General features: G+C 33.9%; 1 protein-coding gene across 2 annotated transcripts; it reads right to left on the minus strand.

The window, feature by feature from the left end:
• Positions 1 to 295: 295 nt before the first annotated feature.
• Positions 296 to 17,688, minus strand: LOC109601017 (early growth response protein 1-B). 2 transcript variants are annotated; one of them, XM_020017219.2, is made up of 3 exons: positions 17,119 to 17,688; positions 4,499 to 5,495; positions 296 to 2,415 (listed from the first exon to the last, which is right to left on the minus strand). In XM_020017219.2, exons 1-3 carry the CDS (start codon positions 17,396 to 17,398, stop codon positions 2,073 to 2,075), a joined length of 1,620 nt encoding a protein of 539 aa, XP_019872778.1. In that variant the 5' UTR covers positions 17,399 to 17,688; the 3' UTR covers positions 296 to 2,072. The 2 variants fall into 2 exon arrangements, with proteins under 2 accessions (XP_019872778.1, XP_019872777.1); XM_020017218.2 differs by lacking the exon at positions 17,119 to 17,688 and adding an exon at positions 7,659 to 8,140.
• Between the last annotated feature and the right edge of the window lie 418 nt (positions 17,689 to 18,106).

Here is an 18,106-nt window from a genome sequence, read left to right on the forward strand (position 1 = left end):
ACGACTGTTTTACCATAATTTTAAATGGGTGGTTTCAGTGGTTTTACGGCCATGTAAATTTCATGTAAAATTGTTAATATTAAAACAAATAGTTAAAGGATCATTAATTTTTAAATTAAATCTTAAATTTTGTTGTTAAATTGTTTATTTAAATTTAGTATATTTAAAATTTAAAATAACCAATTAAAATAAAAAGGTGGTTTTAGGGGTAATAATTAATAAAAATTAAAAATAGTTCACTTACCTTTTTCTTTTTCGAAGTGTGAGGGTTGTAGATGAAATAAAACGAAGAGGGTTAATTTTTAATCAGCAGTTTATATTTATCTGATTCGTGTGATTGCATAGAGGGTCGTGACCTTCCATGAAACAGGTAGAACAAATTTAAATACACTGACAAAGTTTTCTCGAATGCATTCGACAATTGAGACAGAAATAGATAGATTGAATTATTTTTGACAACATACAAATAAATAGAGAGAGATGTTGTGATAGAAGTCTACAATATCCATGTATTTTAATATCACATACATTTACAACAGCCTCATAAGAAAATTTTTTATATTCTTATTTAATCGTTTTTGTAACAGGTATATAGGTAACATTTAGTATTACGTTCAAGTTTCAAGGGTATAAAAATATATACCTACATTGTGCAATGGAAGGGGGGACGATAAAAAAACGGGGGACAAAACGTGATAGTTCTCAAAAAAGTATAACAATTATTACAACAGCCGGATTTTAACAATTCATTTCTTTTTAAAAGATATTAATATAATATGTACACCTTAAATATATTTAAATATATGTCTATATACAAATTTATACAAATCGTAAGGTCGAGATATAATATATATATAATTTAGGCCTAAGTATTGAACGCTGGTTTTTTAAAGTGGCACAGCGACCACAGCCACACACAAAAGACAATTTTACCAATAAAAAACACTGATGAATCGAGATTTCTATATTGACAGTCGTTTTACCTCTCTCTTGTTAACTGAGCTAGGCGATGGTAACTATTACATACTCTGGATTTTGCTACTTTTTTTTTTAAAATTCAAGACACTTCTTAAGGCATTCTCTTCAAGTGGCCCCCAAAAAACTATATATTTTTCGGGGGACCCGTTTCTGCCAATACCATGTACTATGGACACATATTGACTATTTATTGATTGGAATAACTGCCAAGCAAAAAGGTTCAAAATTAGGTTTGTACAATGTTAGAGGTATCCTAATTTTTGAACATCATCATAATGCGTAATCAGTGTGAAATGATTACAGATAGGTAGGTATGTGTTGAAATGCACGTTATCTATTGATTGATTGATAATTCGCGTTTTGGTGCAGTTTCTGCTTCGCAGTCTCCTATAAATATTGACTTATTTAACAATTACAATAAATATATTACAGTACCAACGATTTGTAAAAAAACTAGTACGGAATGTATAAAATAGTTTTTAAAAGGGTTTTGTGTTATTTGGCAACAAGTTATAGAACCTATCAATTAAAATTATTAAAGCCATTTTTGTTAACTTGTCTCTAATAATGTTAATATACCTATCTAAAAAAATTTTTATGGTGTCCACGACACCGGATATAGTAATAAAATATAGATACAATCAACAAATCGAAACATTTACAAAAATAGGATTTTCACTTAATATGTACAAGATAAAAACAAAAATCGCCGCTTCCACACACGGAAATCTAAATACGATTCCCTCGTGTACGTCTCAGTCTGACCGCTCACAAAATATCCATCGCATTAAATTACAATAATTAAAAATAATTAATAATAATAAAATAAAATAAAATAATAAAACAACGGACACAATTAAAATGGCACCGGCGGCTCAGTCGGCCGATTAAATAGAGATCATACGGTTCAGGTCGCGTACCTTTTTTCAACGAAATCGAATCGCGAGCATCCCCCGCAGGACGACGATCGTGCAGAGGACCTACTCGATGCGCACGTAGATGATTTGCGGCTGGTCCGTGCCATCCAGATCACAGTCTTCACGAACGAACAGAACGCACTCGCCGGGCTCGATGAGCTCGGCCGTCGGCAATTCTCACAGCGTCGTCGTAACCACCGGCAACGAGAGAGCGCCGTCCTCGGTTTGCAGGTGCAGCTGCTGCGTCTGCTGGTGCGGGTGCAGGTGGTGGTGGTGCGCCGACTGTTGCTGCTGCTGCTGCTGTTGCTGCTGGGGCTGTTGCGTGGCGACGCCCGCGCCCGAGTTCAGCTTGTTCTCCTTCTTCATGCGCTGCTTCATGTGGACTTTGGCGTGGCGCTTCTTCTCGTCGCTGCGCGCGAACTTGCGGCCGCACACGTCGCAGCTGAACGGCTTCTCGCCGGTGTGCGTGCGGATGTGCGTCGTCAGGTGGTCCGACCGCGAGAACGATCTCATGCAGATCCTGCAACAAGACAAACGTTTCTTCTTCAACTGCTCTCTTTCGTTTCTTTTTGATTTTTGTTCACAATGCAGCTCTAACAAGTTTCAGTTTGTTAAATTTTCCGTAACAAGGAAGATAATTTGGTTTTAGAAAGTTTCAACTACAAACTTTTATTTTATTTAGTTTATTTTAAAAAAGATAAAAACGATTTCTTCTCAATTTTTGTGTCTAAGCTACCTTTAGAGTGAAAGAAAATTAAATACCAAAAAACTTTTCCATCAAAAACTCACTCAAAGAGGTTCAATTTTATCGTGTACATGAAAATAATTAAAAATTGTACAAAAGGAACAGTGTAATTATAAAATTTATCGGTTGCGGCGGAGCATATCAAATGATTAAGCTGAAACAATCGAATAGTCGAGTTGTTGATAAAATAACTAGCGGCACAAAATCAAGTTTCGTTTTCGTGTCGAGTTATTCTGGTAGTTTTCGTATTTATTCCTATCTAATAATAATTCGTGGCCGATGTTAAGTTATATTTAGCTATTAAGTTGCCGTGGACATTTATTAGGTACGGCTTTCAACGTTCAGGAGACAATTTCGAATGTAATAAAATCCGCAGCGAACACACGATTCAGAATGCGTAATTTGATACGACAAATATTTTATTGGCCGATTCGAAACGTCGCGTAAATCATTTATTTAATTACTTCCTCCATCGACGGAAAATATTTTAATATAGTCATTAATGCGAGACATGTTATCACCTTCGACGGGGAAAAATGTGTAAAAAAAAAAAATTAACGCGCCGCTCGAAGTTGCGAACACAATGCGAACAATAAAACATCGGAATATAGATTGACAAATTTTATGGCCGATGCATAAAACTCGACGTTCCATAAATATAATTTTCATTGCCAATAAAATCCGCGAGGCAACAAAACAAAATTGCGTTACACGAAATCCATAATAATAATTACAACAGCTGATTTCATTTATGGACACGTCGCACCTTAAACAATTGTGCGTGTCCGAACCCGATTTAGAACTAGCGTAAACCGTAAAGAATTTCGAACGCGACTATTTACTTTGGCTACTTTTAAATATTTGGAGATTTGGTCCCGGTCCAAGCACTGTCGAAAGTGCTTGCCTGCCTGCCTGTCAGCCTCCTGTTTTATGCCCGAGCTTATCTGGTTACATTGTTTTGTTACTTCTTTCCAACGGAATTAGACTTTGTAAATGTTTCCACATTTGTTACATTCTTAAAACAACTGCGAATTTATGTATTTACAATTACAGATTCTCTTTAAAACGCATAAGGTTTAAACTAATTGAAATAATAATAGAAAATGTGACAAAAAACAATATATATATATATATATATATATATATAAATTATTTATTTCTTGAGATATATATTTACTATAATAATAGTAAATTGGCAAAAATTATATATATAAAAAATATTTGCAACAATGTAAATCAAATAATTAATTAAAATTTTCTGTTAAGATATATTTCATCTAAAGTTAATAATTGTATTAAGAACTAAAAATATTGATAAGAAAAATGTAAATGTTTTTAATTATTAAAATATATTAATTAAGAGTGATTTCCAATACTGAAGTAAATTTGTGTAATTCAACAGAATTTTATTTTGAAAATAATGTTAATTAAAATATTTTGTGAATGAGAAAACTTTCATTCATTAATAATTTTATCATCTTCATTCTATAATTCATATAGTATCGTGTGGCATTTCAATACAGGATTTTAATGGGTTTCCATTAAAATGTCTGTAACCTTTAACAATTTTCTTCAGTTCGTTTAAAGACACTCGGATTTATTTTAATCGTTTCTTCTGACAGCCAAGTAATATTGTTTTCACATGTTTAACCACCGTTTATCAGTCTATTTATCCAACGTTATAACGAAAACTCGTTTTTGAAATGGTCTGTGCTCTTAAACTAATATCCGATATAAAGGTTGTAAACTTTTTACCAATCAGATTATTGTTTTCAAGACTAATTTTAGTTCTCCTTCAAGGCTATCAACTAATTTGATTTCGTATCATTGTTCAATTGAGTGAGTACTAGTTACTGACCTGCATTGGAAAGGTTTTTGTCCGGTGTGTATCCGGATGTGCCTGGTGAGCTCGTCCGACCTGCTGAACCGTCTGTCGCAATTTTCGACCGGACACGCGTACGGCCTTTCGTGCACGGGCGTTTTGCTCGGCCTGTTCGGATACTTTCTCGGTTTGACCGGCACCAACTTGAGCGGGCCGGGCGACTGCTGATAGACCTGCGACAGGATCTCGTGGCCCTTGCTCGTGCTCGGATTGTACTCGGCCAGTTGCACACCGTACGACGACGGACTGTTCTGCTGCAATTCACTAGAACATGGTGTGTTGAAGGCGGGTTCCTGTTTGGGCACCAAACTGGAGGATCCTTGCACCACTAAACCGGCTTGTGTGTTATAGTCCTGCGTCTCCCACTGGTATTTGGGCGTGGTGACGATCGGCTGGCCGACGCGCGAACACAGATCCTGCTGTTGCATGTCCATCGTGAGGGTGGTGGAGGTTACGCAGCCCGGGTAGCTGGGCGGCTGCTTGATGCACTCCATGCTCATCATCAGGTGTTCGTTCTGCGACCGGTCGTCGTAGTGGGTGCCGGCGGGACTCGGGGCGGAGGACGGGTACTGTTGGGGCGACTGGCTCGTGCCCTGCAACAGCCCGAACATCGCGGGATACACGGGCTTGTCGCCGCTGCTCAGCAGCCACGGGTTCACGGTGGAGGGCGAGTGGGCCATCTGATTCATGCCCATCGGGCTTCCGGCCGGCTGCATCTGCAGATTGCCGGACATGCCGGGGCTTCCGGCCGTCGTGTAACGCGCGTGCTGCATCTTGACGATGTTGTTGTTGGTCGAGTGGCCCGGATACATGCTCAGGCTGCTCTGGTTCGTGTTCTCCTCTTCCCTGATCCCGGGACTCTGGGGTGTTGCCCGTTCGGTGATGTGGCTCGACGGTGAATGGTGCGGACTGACTTGTTGCTGCTGCTGCTGTTGCTGCTGGTCCAAAGAGAGCTCCTCTGGGTCTAGGGATCCTGCAAAGCCAGAACGGACGCGGTTAGGTTACCGGTTTTCATTATCGGGGCGCTAAACGCATAAAAGGCACGTCTCTCTCATTCAACAGGCACCTGATAATGTGCTGATTTCGGACATTTCTATTCATTAATGAAACTTAATAATTACGGACGCCGGAGAATTTGTTTGCGTTATCGGGTGTTTTTCAAACGGGCCGCAAACGTTTGCTTTCTGCTCTCTGCTCTAGTTTTAAATCGCCGTATTTATTAAACACGCACTGTTTATGTCTGGTATTTTTGTGCAATTTCTCCATTTATTTTAATACGAGTCCAGTAAACATTTTATTACCTCTATAATTTATTAAGGAATTAAAATCCACTACATAAAATATTTAATACAACAAGATATTTAAAAATAATCAAATTTTAATCAATTATATTATTTATTATAATTAACTTGACATTTTATTAACTATTCCTAATAAATTTTAAAATATTGTGGAATATTCTTTTATTTTTTCTGTCACATTATTTTCATAATAAAATAAGAGATTAATGATAATTTCTTATATTCACTTTATAAAAAAGCATATCTTAATAATATTTTTAGCTAATTATGCGATTGATATATTTTAACAACTATAATGATGATAATAAAGACGACATCATTAGGAATGTGTTATTAATTAAATTATAATTTAAACAGTTATTTTCAGTCGATTCATTTTTGTAACTACCAATAAATGTTGTATGTATTTTTTATTGTGACGACACATTTTTTCTAAATATCCAATCAAAAACATTAAATACTCATAAACTGTTATTAGTTGGAAATAAATGGTCAATAATTACATGGTTGTAACATCTGATAATCTATAAATATCTCAGTAATAATAACAAGATTAGGAAACATTGTAATTACTAATGTGTATTTAGAATTTCTAACAATGAGACAGTTACAAACATTAATAAACAGACAAACAATATGTATGCAGGATTATCATATAAAAAAGACAAAATATTTTATTGTTGGTTATTTAAATTTATCAACATGAAATATTGATGAATTTCAATTTAATTTTTGTTTTTAGCCCAGAATAACTCCCATATTAATAAAAAAACCTCTATCGCATAACTTTGTTTACAAATTACGTTTTAACAAATTGTTTAATTAAATTTTGAATAAAGCCTCCCCATAGTTTTTAACATTTCCACATTAAAGCACGGAATCAGTCGGATATAATTAACAGGTGGTCGATAAGCAAAGCCGGGAACGTGTGTTCCTGTTTCGGCGTTGCGTCAGGTCAACGAAACGAAAAGTGAGGCCGCCATCGATTCGCGGGCGTCGGGGGCAGCGCGACGCGCTTGCAATGAATGAACGTCGACGCGAACATGAATGGCGGGTCGATCGATCGGGAAGAAACGGGGCGCCGTCACCCACACCATCACCATCACTTGTTGCCCCCGCAATTATATTTATTTATTTGTTTTGTTTTTTTAAATGTACAGCCATTTTATTATGTGTTTAGTGTGTTTGTTTTTGGAATGAACTGTTTTTGATGTTTTAAGGTTAATTAATGTATTAAGATTAATTATATACTATTTTTAAACTCTTGCAATATTAAATAAGAACATTTTGATACGCAAGTCATGTGCATTAGTTTATTGCTGACATCCACGGTTAAGGTTGTTTTGACAGCTGAGATCTTCATCTTGGTTCACAACAAAATTCTTACTCTCTACAGCCCTACATTTTAAAATACTATTATGCATATTTTTTTTTTAAAATCTATAACGTAATAACTATTTTTAAAACAATTTTAAGTAATAGATCTAACTTGCTTCATATTTCATTTTTGTACCATTATTAAGAAATTAAGAATAGAACTGAAGGCATTTTAAAAGTTTTCTTCATATACTTTAATATGCACGATTTTAGAAGTTAGAAACAATTGCTTAAATATTGGCGAGAATGAACATCTCGTCCTTAATTTTATATGTGTGTACAAATGGTCATTTTGAAGATTGTATGGTTTTCTAAAAACTGATCTGAATAACGGAAATTTCGGTTTTGGAAGTTTGGCGCCACATCTGGTATCGTTCAGATTGCATGACAAGTGGTCGGTATCAGGTGGTAGGACAGGAGTTCGGCGTTCCTGCCGTCGGATAGTGTTCAGAACTGACCTGTGATTGGAGGCGGTTCGACGACGGTCGAAGGACCGAAGAACGAGGGTATGTCCGAGGAGGTGGTGACCGGTGTGTTAAGGTCGCCCGGCTGCGCCTCCGAGGGCGAGGGCTCGTCGGGGGCGGCACAGACGGACGCCGGCACCGGGCTCGAGCTGTCTGCGTTCGAGCCGGTGCTCTTGTACAAGCACGTGTCGAAGCTGAGCACGTTGAAGTGGTGGGCGGCCGCGGCCGCCGCCGCCGACTCCGTCAACAGATAGGTCGGCGGATGATGATGGTGGTAGTATTGCTGTGGCGGCAGCGTGTCGATACCGTCCATGATCATGTTGGCTGGTGAATGCCGCAACGGCACCGACCCGTCTACGTCGACCTGGAGCGCACTGCACTAGCACCGAAAAAAATAATCTATATGTGGCTTGAACCGTTTGTGATCTGATGTGGATCTGTTAGTGGCGGCAGTCGCGCACAAACTGACTGACTCCTCCGCGGGATCGTGGGCTCTGACTAGAGGCCGCGCGAGACTCTCGTTACTTTTATGAATGGATAGTGTGTTCCATATTTGGAAGTCGCGGACGTAGGGGAGCCAATGGTGGTGGCGGCTGCCCCACCGGCGTCGTCGCCCGTCCCCACCACCGCGAACGTCGTCGTGTGACGTTGCGGTGACGTAACGCGGGGCGCTCGCTCTCGGTCCGACCGACGGTTCTTGCGTCTCCTTCCATTTACGTTTTACATGCATCAGGTCCGCTGGGTTCTTCTATTTTTATTATTATCTACCCTTAAGCACGTTTGTTTTTTCATTGTATATTAATTTAAAAATTCGCAAATTTATTTATATTAGATAATTTCTGTTTCTGTTGTGGAAAAGGCGAAGTTGACAATTCTAAGCGTTAATGAAACAACCGACGTTTCATCACAATGTTTGGTCGGACTTTTCAGGAACACCTGTTGGAAAACTTTGTTGTTTTTGGCGTTAAAATTAATTATTTTTACTCTCAATTGATTATAAATTGTTTGTTGGTGGGTAAATAATACATATCTGTAAAAAATTTTTACAATTTTTTACTAACTTAACCCATTTTGCAATATTAGTTATTTTATATGATCTTCACATTTATTTAACAGAAAAATTTTCCTTTTAATTATTTTGTTTATTCTATCAAAAATTAAGAATTTTACAATTTAGATGTTGTGCTCACATCAAAATTAAAAAAAAAATGTATACGAAAGGGAAAAGTATAACATTAATATTCACATGTGAATTCTACTTTTTAATTCATTTATTATTTAGATAAATTTTATTCGTATTCTGTAATATTAATGGAATAGTTTTCATAATAAATATATATAAATGTAAAGAAAAATTATAATTTATTTATTTTTTTTATATATTTTATTTACCTTGTACTTAATAAGGAAAAAAATGATTGAATTATTTTTTAATTTATTATTTCTAATTATTTGGTGTTTATAATTAATAATTATTAATATAATAGTAGTAATAAAAATTTATTTTTTTTTTATAATTTTTTACATTAAAACTTGATAAAAAAGAATTAATTAATTTTATTTATATTAATGTGCAATAAAAAATGTATATTTATAATTTGCAATTCAATAATTATTTATTGAAATGTTTAAATTATGTAAAAGTTCAATATTAGACAACCTCTAAAACCACCTTTTAACAAGTAGACATACAAACACACATTTACATGTATCTGCTGAATTTGAGTAGGTATTTATTAGTAAACAAAAATCAAATGAGGCGAATGTAATCGAACGCCTACAAGATGCGACGTCGACGTCGAAAAAGCGTCGGCTTATTACACAATGGATCAGATTGAAAACCGGCCCGAGAAAAATCCGAAACGATTTGGATACCGGTGTTTAAATTTAGAGCGCACGTACAACAAAATAATAACACGTACCCTATTTCTGGTTCACGGTCCGAAATAAAACAGGCGCACCGGCGTTTTCTTGAGTAATTTTGCAGGAAAAATCGCACAAAGAAAAACAATATAATTTATTAAAATTTCATATTAATATATGTTTTTTAATGTATTTTAATTGCATTAAGTATAATTACTAAGTGATTTTTCATTAGTTTTGATAAAAATGTGTTATCCAAAAATGACAATTTTTTCCACAATTTTTTTTTTGTGTGCTTAATTAATAATTTATATATGTAAATATATGTATATATATTTTGAATTAATCGAATACTTATAAATTATCTATCTAAAATCTTTTCATAATTAGTGGTACAATAAAGCATCATAACTTATTTTTTTTTTAATCACAACAAAATTGAAAAAAAAATCGGTTAAAAAAAAAAAGAAATCTTCGACTGTGGAATTAAAGGATCACGTTCAAAAATATCTTGTGATCAGCTGGTTTTTGAGTCAGCGAGCGTCGTGACGTCGCTTCCCCTTTCCTTATACACATATGTTATCATATGGCGATTACATAAAACGCGATTCTAGGAATTTTTCCGCGCGCAAATGCGATTGTTTTTCATTGCGCGATTCGAAAATAGGCCGAACATTGTCATTATTAGACATATAGGAGCGTCGCGACGTCTACGTCAGTATGATTCGAATGTTTTCGAGTTCAGAACTAATAATACAATGATTGGTTCGTTAATTTTTTCTCGACAGATAGACGTCTGTTATTTTAAAAGTGATTTGTTCACAAAATTTAAAATCTTATTTTTAATGTGTTGTAATTCTTGGAAAGTGACCCATAGATTTATATCAAATATTTGTTTGTTTTAGAATGTTAAAAATAATATTGTTATAAATCAAAATAACAGAATTATTAATGCTTTTTAAATTTTGTGAATAATTTCACTTCAATTTAATGCATAAGATTAGGTATTCAAACAATAATTAAAAAAATTCAGTGTTGACAATTCAAATATTAAATGTTAAGAAAGTAACTAAATATTATTTTATTATAGAAAATTGGTGACTTCTTATAATACTGTGACAAATTTATTAAAATACTTTATTAACCAAATATGCATCGTACATAATTGTTCAACTTCAACAGAGCTCGCTGAACAAAGACCCATCATCAATGCGTCAACCTTTAACCCAGTTAAAGACCGCCATGTTCCGGGTATTTCATGAATGGACTGGGAAACCACCCCGGAATAGCGTTTTTGCCCCGGCGAAACGCGACTATACTCCAGGGGTTTATGGCGTCTATGACGTCACTCCATTCATTAATGGTTTTGCGGAGAGGGGATTCTTCTTCGTTCCACCACTTAAAAGGGTGTAACTGCGATGTTGTCGACGTTGGGATTATGAAACGGATTGGAAGCTTTTTTGTGTTTGTTGGTTTATTTACAAATGTCTGTGACTACAAATCTAACACATATAATTGCACGTGTCTATTAACTACTGATTCTATTGGATATGTTAACAATTTTTTTTTTATTTGTGACAAAAAATTATGAGTTCAATAAATCAAATTGGGTTTATGAATGAATATCGGTCGGGGAGCATGCGGGGCGACTTTCCCCTAAACACGCTCGACAACAGTGCATTTCCCCTCGTTTGCGAGCAATGCAGACGTCACAGGACCTTGTCCCTTCCACAAGGATACGAAAATAGCAGGACGACTAACAGGTTGTTTGTCTCTCTCGTTGCGCGTCTCACCTGAACGCGTCACCGATTAAATTTTGTGATAAGCGTCGCGACGTCAGCCGCCGATAAAATTAGATAAGGGAATGTTAGGTTAATAAATGATAATTAATATACGCATTTTTGACTTCTACAAACGATTACGGGTATTCCATATGAATGGTGACGTATTCGGTGGCGTTGGCGGCAAAATCGAATGTGGGCATGCGAGAACGTTCGTCAGATAATATGATGGCGATTGTTTATTATGTAAGTGTGCGCCGAATAAGGGCATATAAAATAGGCAATAATTACTGCGATGCGGTGGGCGCACGACTCTTTTCGTTTATCTTACAATAAGCATCAAGGTGATTAATTCGCGGCTTGATGAATGGAAGCTTCGCAGCCATTCACTGTTTGCTTTCTGATAATTTCCTAACTTTTCTGTCAAAATTATATCTTTTCGTTCATTTTTATTCCTTATGAAAAATGTGTGAGAGAATAAATTTGTATCTTTGGCTTCACATTCCTTCACAAATTACAATTTAAACTTATCGGAAAGTTGTCTAAACTTGATTTTTGATTGAAACACGTAAAATATATTATTTTTTTATGTTTTATCAAACTTTATATGACTCAAGAATATAATCAATAATAATCAAAAAAGGTCTACCTCTCAATTTGTTGTGATAAGTGTTGTTAATCTAATTGAATATATCACAGAATTATGATTTACTAATGACGAGTGTCGGAATTATTGAATTTTAGTTTTTTTTTCCTTTCCATAGAAACGCTCTTTTTTCGTTTCTTATCAACAACTATTCAGTGGTTAATAATTTACACATCAAAATATTTAAAAAATACATTTTATTATTGTTAGAATTTAGTTTTATTTATTTGTTGCGTACAATTCATACAGTTTGAATAGAACAAATATCGACTTCGAATGAAAATCATATAATATTCTTCAATGATATTTTGCTGGTTAAAATGGGTAAATAGTTAAAGTTGATTCATTATATTATTTGTTACTAAAATATTGGTTTTACAGACCAATATAAGACAGCTCTAGTATATCGTTTACTTCTAAATTGTTATTTATAGTTACAATATTAATAAGTGATGCGATTTCTTATGATCTCAATGTATATTAAAGTCTTCATTACTCAAAGCAGTAAGAAAAATATGTTTCGGAGAGATTACACAATTCTCAATTATTATTAAATTCATTTTCTTTTACAGGTTTTGCAATCTTCTTTGAAAAATGTAAGTACCGTAGAATGTCGATAATTTAAATCATAAGTTACATTTATAAGGTTCAACTTAAAGGGGATTCAAATTAAATAAATTACAAAATATGGATGTAAGATATGTAACATATATCCACAACACTATATATGTTTATATACATTTTAAGATTCTCACAATGTTTATTGTTGAGAGAAGTTCTTGTTAAGATCAAGAAATAAGTCATTTAAACTCATATCTAATTTTTAATATGATTCATATAGGAGTGAATATTGAATTCCTAACCAGTTCCTTCGAAGTTTTCAGAATGTCACTTTTGATGTGATACTGTGGAACATTCAGATTTGGAAGTAATAATATCGTCATCCAGCTGACGAATTTATTAAAGGAGACATACATATTGTATATTTTTTACAATTTTCCAAACTTTAAATTCTACTTGAAGCTGAAGGTCTTTACTTATTTTCTTGGTTTTAACTGTGATATTCCATTCATTGGTTAAAACAGATTTTTTTAAATTTTGCAGAGGCATTTTATAGTTTGTGTTCATATTTCGAAAAAAGAAAAATTTTAATGTTCATTCTTGACACTACTGCCAACGAGTAAGTTTGACTGTATTTTCTTTTACTACAAAAATTTGATATTTTAAATTTAATATCGGTTTAGAAATCTGAAAATCAAAAAGTTACAAATTCTAAGTTGGCCAATATATTGAATATTTTAAGAAGATAATTTTTCTACAAGAAATCTCCCTTGCTAACACTGTTCGAAAAAAGTTTAACAATTAAAAAAAGTAAAATTTAAATATTTAAATAAAATAAACAAATATGATAATGAAATCAATATATTTTAATGTGTAGTTTATTAGTTTTTAATTTTAGTTAAAGAATTATATGTATACAGAAAAAGTTAGATAGATAATTATTTAAGCAGTTAAAGTTTAAAAATGTCAGTTGTATTTTCTGAGGACAAAGAAACAATTTAGTACAATTATCCTATGAAACAAACAACAATTTGTATATTTTTTATAACAAACAATAAATTAAGTTTTTCTAGCACTTAAATTTAATAATTCAGTCCTGACAAATTTATTAACGTGTAATTTCAGACACTCCCAAAATACGAAACCACTTCGATTCCTGTATAGGTAAATTTTTTTGATCGAGTTCGCGTTTATTAATTTCGACACGGTACAAATTGCATTATTCGTTTTTTTCAATGTGTGTGATATAATAAAAGAACGAATGCAGCGAAAATAAATGGGCGTCGCTTATCTGACGACAAGTGTTAGATTTATTGACTGGAATAAAATTATCTTCGACAATTCGGAGTTTTATTGTCAGACGTTTTATTAATGGTTTTAAAATTGTATTCCAATTAATTTAATTACTGGTTTTGTACGTGAGGAAAACTGGTATTATGCAACCGATCATGTTACAACTTGTCGTTTTTTCACTTCTTATTCAACTACATGGATTCGAACGTTAACCTTTGAAAATTTCGTGGCACGGACAGCATCAAATTAAGAATTGTGATGGGATGAAATAATAAAAATTTGAGATAATTACTTATGTCTAAACTCCTGCCCACATAATCTCCTAATTTTATTTCCGCTTTTTCTCTGTGACTAATTTACTTTTTAATTAATACTAAATAGGTGACTTTATGCTGTTTTATATGTTAATTGCTCCTCCCCAACTTAAATGCTTGTTAGTTAGAGTGATGTTTTTATGCTTCAAGTTATATTTTCTAACGTTTTTATATGCTATTGTGATTGTTTAATTTTTAAAATGATTTATGAGAAAAGCAGAACGTCTCGGGAAAAGAATGTTTTGCGTATTAGACTAATTGACCAATAAAACACCACTAATCCATCTCCAAACAAGATGTAAATGGCCTAATTAACCGTCGGGTGTTAATTGGTCGAATTCGGTGCGCAAACGTTTGTGTTTGTCCGTTTTCTATGTCCATTTAAAGTTATGGACACCTTGTGGGAAAATGACTTCATCGTGGGATATTTATACTGGATAATGACAATTTCGAATAAGTAGAGAGAGAGATTTTCTCGTGTGTGCCTGTGTGGGCGGTCGACATAAATATTTTGGGGGGAATTTCTTGGATACGGCACAAAAGTGCGAGATATCGGTTTCGGGAATGTAAATTTAGATGTGACATTTGTTATTTGGGGCAGCTTTTATAAATCTTTATAAACATACATTTTGCAATTTTATTCTCAAACATACAGATTCTAAATAAAGAAAAAAAAAATATATTACATATAAAGTTTTTACGTATTTTAGAAAAATATACTTTTTCGTTTTTTTATTTCGAAAAAATGTTTACTTCATGGAGAGTTTAAATTTATTAAGATTCTACTTCCAAAAAATAATTGTTTTTGATTAGTCCATTTAAATTTGCATTTCATATACATATGCTCACAGTCGACTTAAGTGTACAGATCATTTTTCTTCAAATTTTCCAGAGTCATTTAGATTTTCCTGACTATTTCCAATTTCAATAATAAATATTATTAAATTTCTGTAGGTTATTTTTAAAAATTAATTTTTATATTCACATATTCTTGCAAAAATTATGATTAAATTACTAATTTTTAAACAAATTATGAATTGTTAAGATATGTTAATAGTGTTTGCAGTTTTAATAGTCATTTATGAACAATGATATTTTTCCTCTGTTTAAGAAAGTATGATATTAAAAATTTTAAAATGTATCAAATATCGTTATAGAGATAATTTAATATACAATAAATTATATATCATTTAGAAAAACAATACAATAATTAAATAAACAATTTAGTATTTTTTTTTATTCTGTAAAGTAAATCAATCAGTCTGTATACTCGTAACAGATAAAATGAAAAATAAAACCAATGTAGGACACTCTGAAAATAGTAAATATTTAACATTTAATAAAATGATGACAACATTAAAATGGCAAAGAAAATAGTTATAGTAATTCCAAAAAATGTTTATTTAGATTTTTGTTAGAAAACCATGATTGACATCCAGTTCCCAAACAAACAAATAAAATTACATATAAACGTTAAAAAATATATTTTTAGAGTTCTTAATTATTGAATTAAAAAAAATGTTTAAACTTCAAGTCGCAATTTTGTAACATTCCCAAAACCTTTAAAATTTAATTGTTTCTCGACTTTCATGTAAATGTCGAACCTAAATATGGATTGCACTCCTTGACATTTTCAAAAAACGTACATAACAAAATAGAAAAGTAAAACATGACTTCAAACACGAGAAACGAACATTATCACCATTCTGCAGATGAGTTTGTGGAAGTCGCGTAAAACGATAGCAATTATCATGTAGACAATTTATCTTTTTAGAACTCGTGTTTTTAGATAGGAAAAAAACGTTTAAGGCTTATTAGAATTATTAACGTTAAATGTCCCGCATTCCTCGACCATTATCTCGAATTTACGGTAGTATCAAATATGATTTACGAGACTTAATTTGATTTAAATTAATTTAAATTATAACAATTTTCAGCGAAAATTGGAACGGTGCGCGGTACATGTTAATTATCCTTTTCTGGAACGAAAAACGTCGACGGACAAGTTTATAAGTGTATATCATGTTTGAAACAAGATTCTTCGATCGGTGATTTATTCTGACTAATCGAAAATAACCTGTCCGAAATGTGATTTATAAAAAGTTGCGTTTTATTAATTAAAGCAAAGTTAAGTGTTTGAATAATACTTTAAACTAATTTAATATTCATTTTATTATATAAAATTAAAACTTTTTTAAACCATTTTCATATTTATTAATTTATAAATAATTAATTACTTTTTTAGTTTAACAAATACTTTATCTCAACGAACATTTTTATAAAATTATTTTTCAAAACTAATAATTAGAACTATGGAGAAATAAATAATTTGTTTTCTTTGATGTTTTTGAAAATGTCAAGGAGTGCAAACAATCCATATTTAGGTTCGGCATAAATTAGTAACACTTAATAGAAAGTCCAAATGGATATGATATATTTGCACTGTGATATTTAGATTCCAGACTTGATTATTTATTCATCAATTAATTATAATGAAATTAAAAAAATGTTAAGTGTGATTAAGAATCCATGGATTTTAATGTTTACATTAGTTTTTCAAGTAGTCATTATCAATTGATGATTGTGTTTGAACAATAATTTTATACTTTGCTTAAGTGTTTATAAGTTCCATCTAAAAATTTTTGTATTACAAAAATTAAATTCAATTTACATTTGGATATCAGCAGAATTCATTGTAATGTTTATATATTGAAATTTGATTTCACCATAAATAATAAATTTTATTAGGATTTATAAATTAGATAACTAAAATTTCACAATTTATTTTTTAATAATGTAATTGATATTTAAAAAAAAATTTCCTTTATATATGGGCAATATTTTTCAATTCAGTTCATTAATCTAGTAACTTTTAATTAATGTGTGTGGTTGTCATGATGTAAAGTTGGTACCGCGTACCAATAGAACCTAACCTCAAACCACCTGGTACCAGAATTGAACCAATGGGAGAAAGGCAGATTCGAATTTTCACCCACCTGTGTTGGAGGTTCCGCCCGAAAACCACAAAGCCGCCACCAAATCGTCGACGCTGGTGGACGTCGACGGCTGCTGCGGAGGCGGCTGATGATGGTGCTGATGATGGTAGCCATGATGTCCTGTCGGATGGTAATAGAACGGCGCAGGATTCGTCGTCCTGTTACCATCGAGCAGCAACTGTTGCACCTGCAGGATGTCCACGAACTCCTCCTCCGACGTCCTCCTGTTGCCGGCGTTCTGTTGCTGGTTATGTTCCCTTCGCATCGTCAGAGTTAGCATTGTGGTGAGCTCGATTCGCTCCTGATCCCATAACACCACACACAACACAACACCGCGTTGTACTCCAGGCGGCACGCACCCCGAAAACGAACGTCGACGCCGAAACTGAACTTCAACCGGTCAAGTTGCGGGCAGAGTGTGTGCCGAAAACGCGGCCGTCGCTTCCGTCGTATCGCCACTAACTACGGAGCCATGAATGAACGGAGGAACATGTGTGCGTGTGTGTTCCGGAGCTTTCCTCGCCAACGTGCACCGCCTCCGCGTACCAGGTGACGTCACCGTGTCGTCACGGCAGTCTCTCGGGTCGGGTGGTGGTCGTCCTCTGGAAGACGCGCGTCTGGATCCCGCGGGGCTCTGCGGACGGCCCACGGGAAACGCGAACCGCCACGCTCTAACCGCCAAGCCGGCCTATTTTTAGACGGCCCGTGCGGACGGCTACCGATTTATTAAACGCACACACGACACTATTTTTCTTTGTCCCATCTCCACTTCTTACTTTGGATCAATTTCTTTGTAGGATTTTGTTATCGTGGAATTCTCAGGATGTCTCAGCCCAATTGATTCTCGTATCCTCTTAAAGATGAAGAGGATTTTTTACTTGGATTATGGATTCGGTGGAAAAAAGTGGCTCAAAATGAAAAAAGATTGCAATCAAGACTCTGGTTTGTCTGGGACGATTATTGGGTAAATTTTATTAATAAACCGCAG

Source organism: Aethina tumida, chromosome 3 (genome assembly GCF_024364675.1).
Source record: "Aethina tumida isolate Nest 87 chromosome 3, icAetTumi1.1, whole genome shotgun sequence".
Lineage (NCBI taxonomy): Eukaryota > Metazoa > Arthropoda > Insecta > Coleoptera > Nitidulidae > Aethina > Aethina tumida.

Excerpts from the sequence above, each read along its gene's own strand:
- LOC109601017 (XM_020017218.2), bottom strand. The coding sequence starts at position 7,983 with ATGATCATGGACGGTATCGACACGCTGCCGCCACAGCAATACTACCAC. Across the intron at positions 5,496-7,658 it reads CGAACCGCCTCCAATCACAG|GATCCCTAGACCCAGAGGAG; the intron begins GTCAGTTCTGAA and ends CTGGCTTTGCAG. Across the intron at positions 2,416-4,498 it reads CAAAAACCTTTCCAATGCAG|GATCTGCATGAGATCGTTCT; the intron begins GTCAGTAACTAG and ends GTCTTGTTGCAG.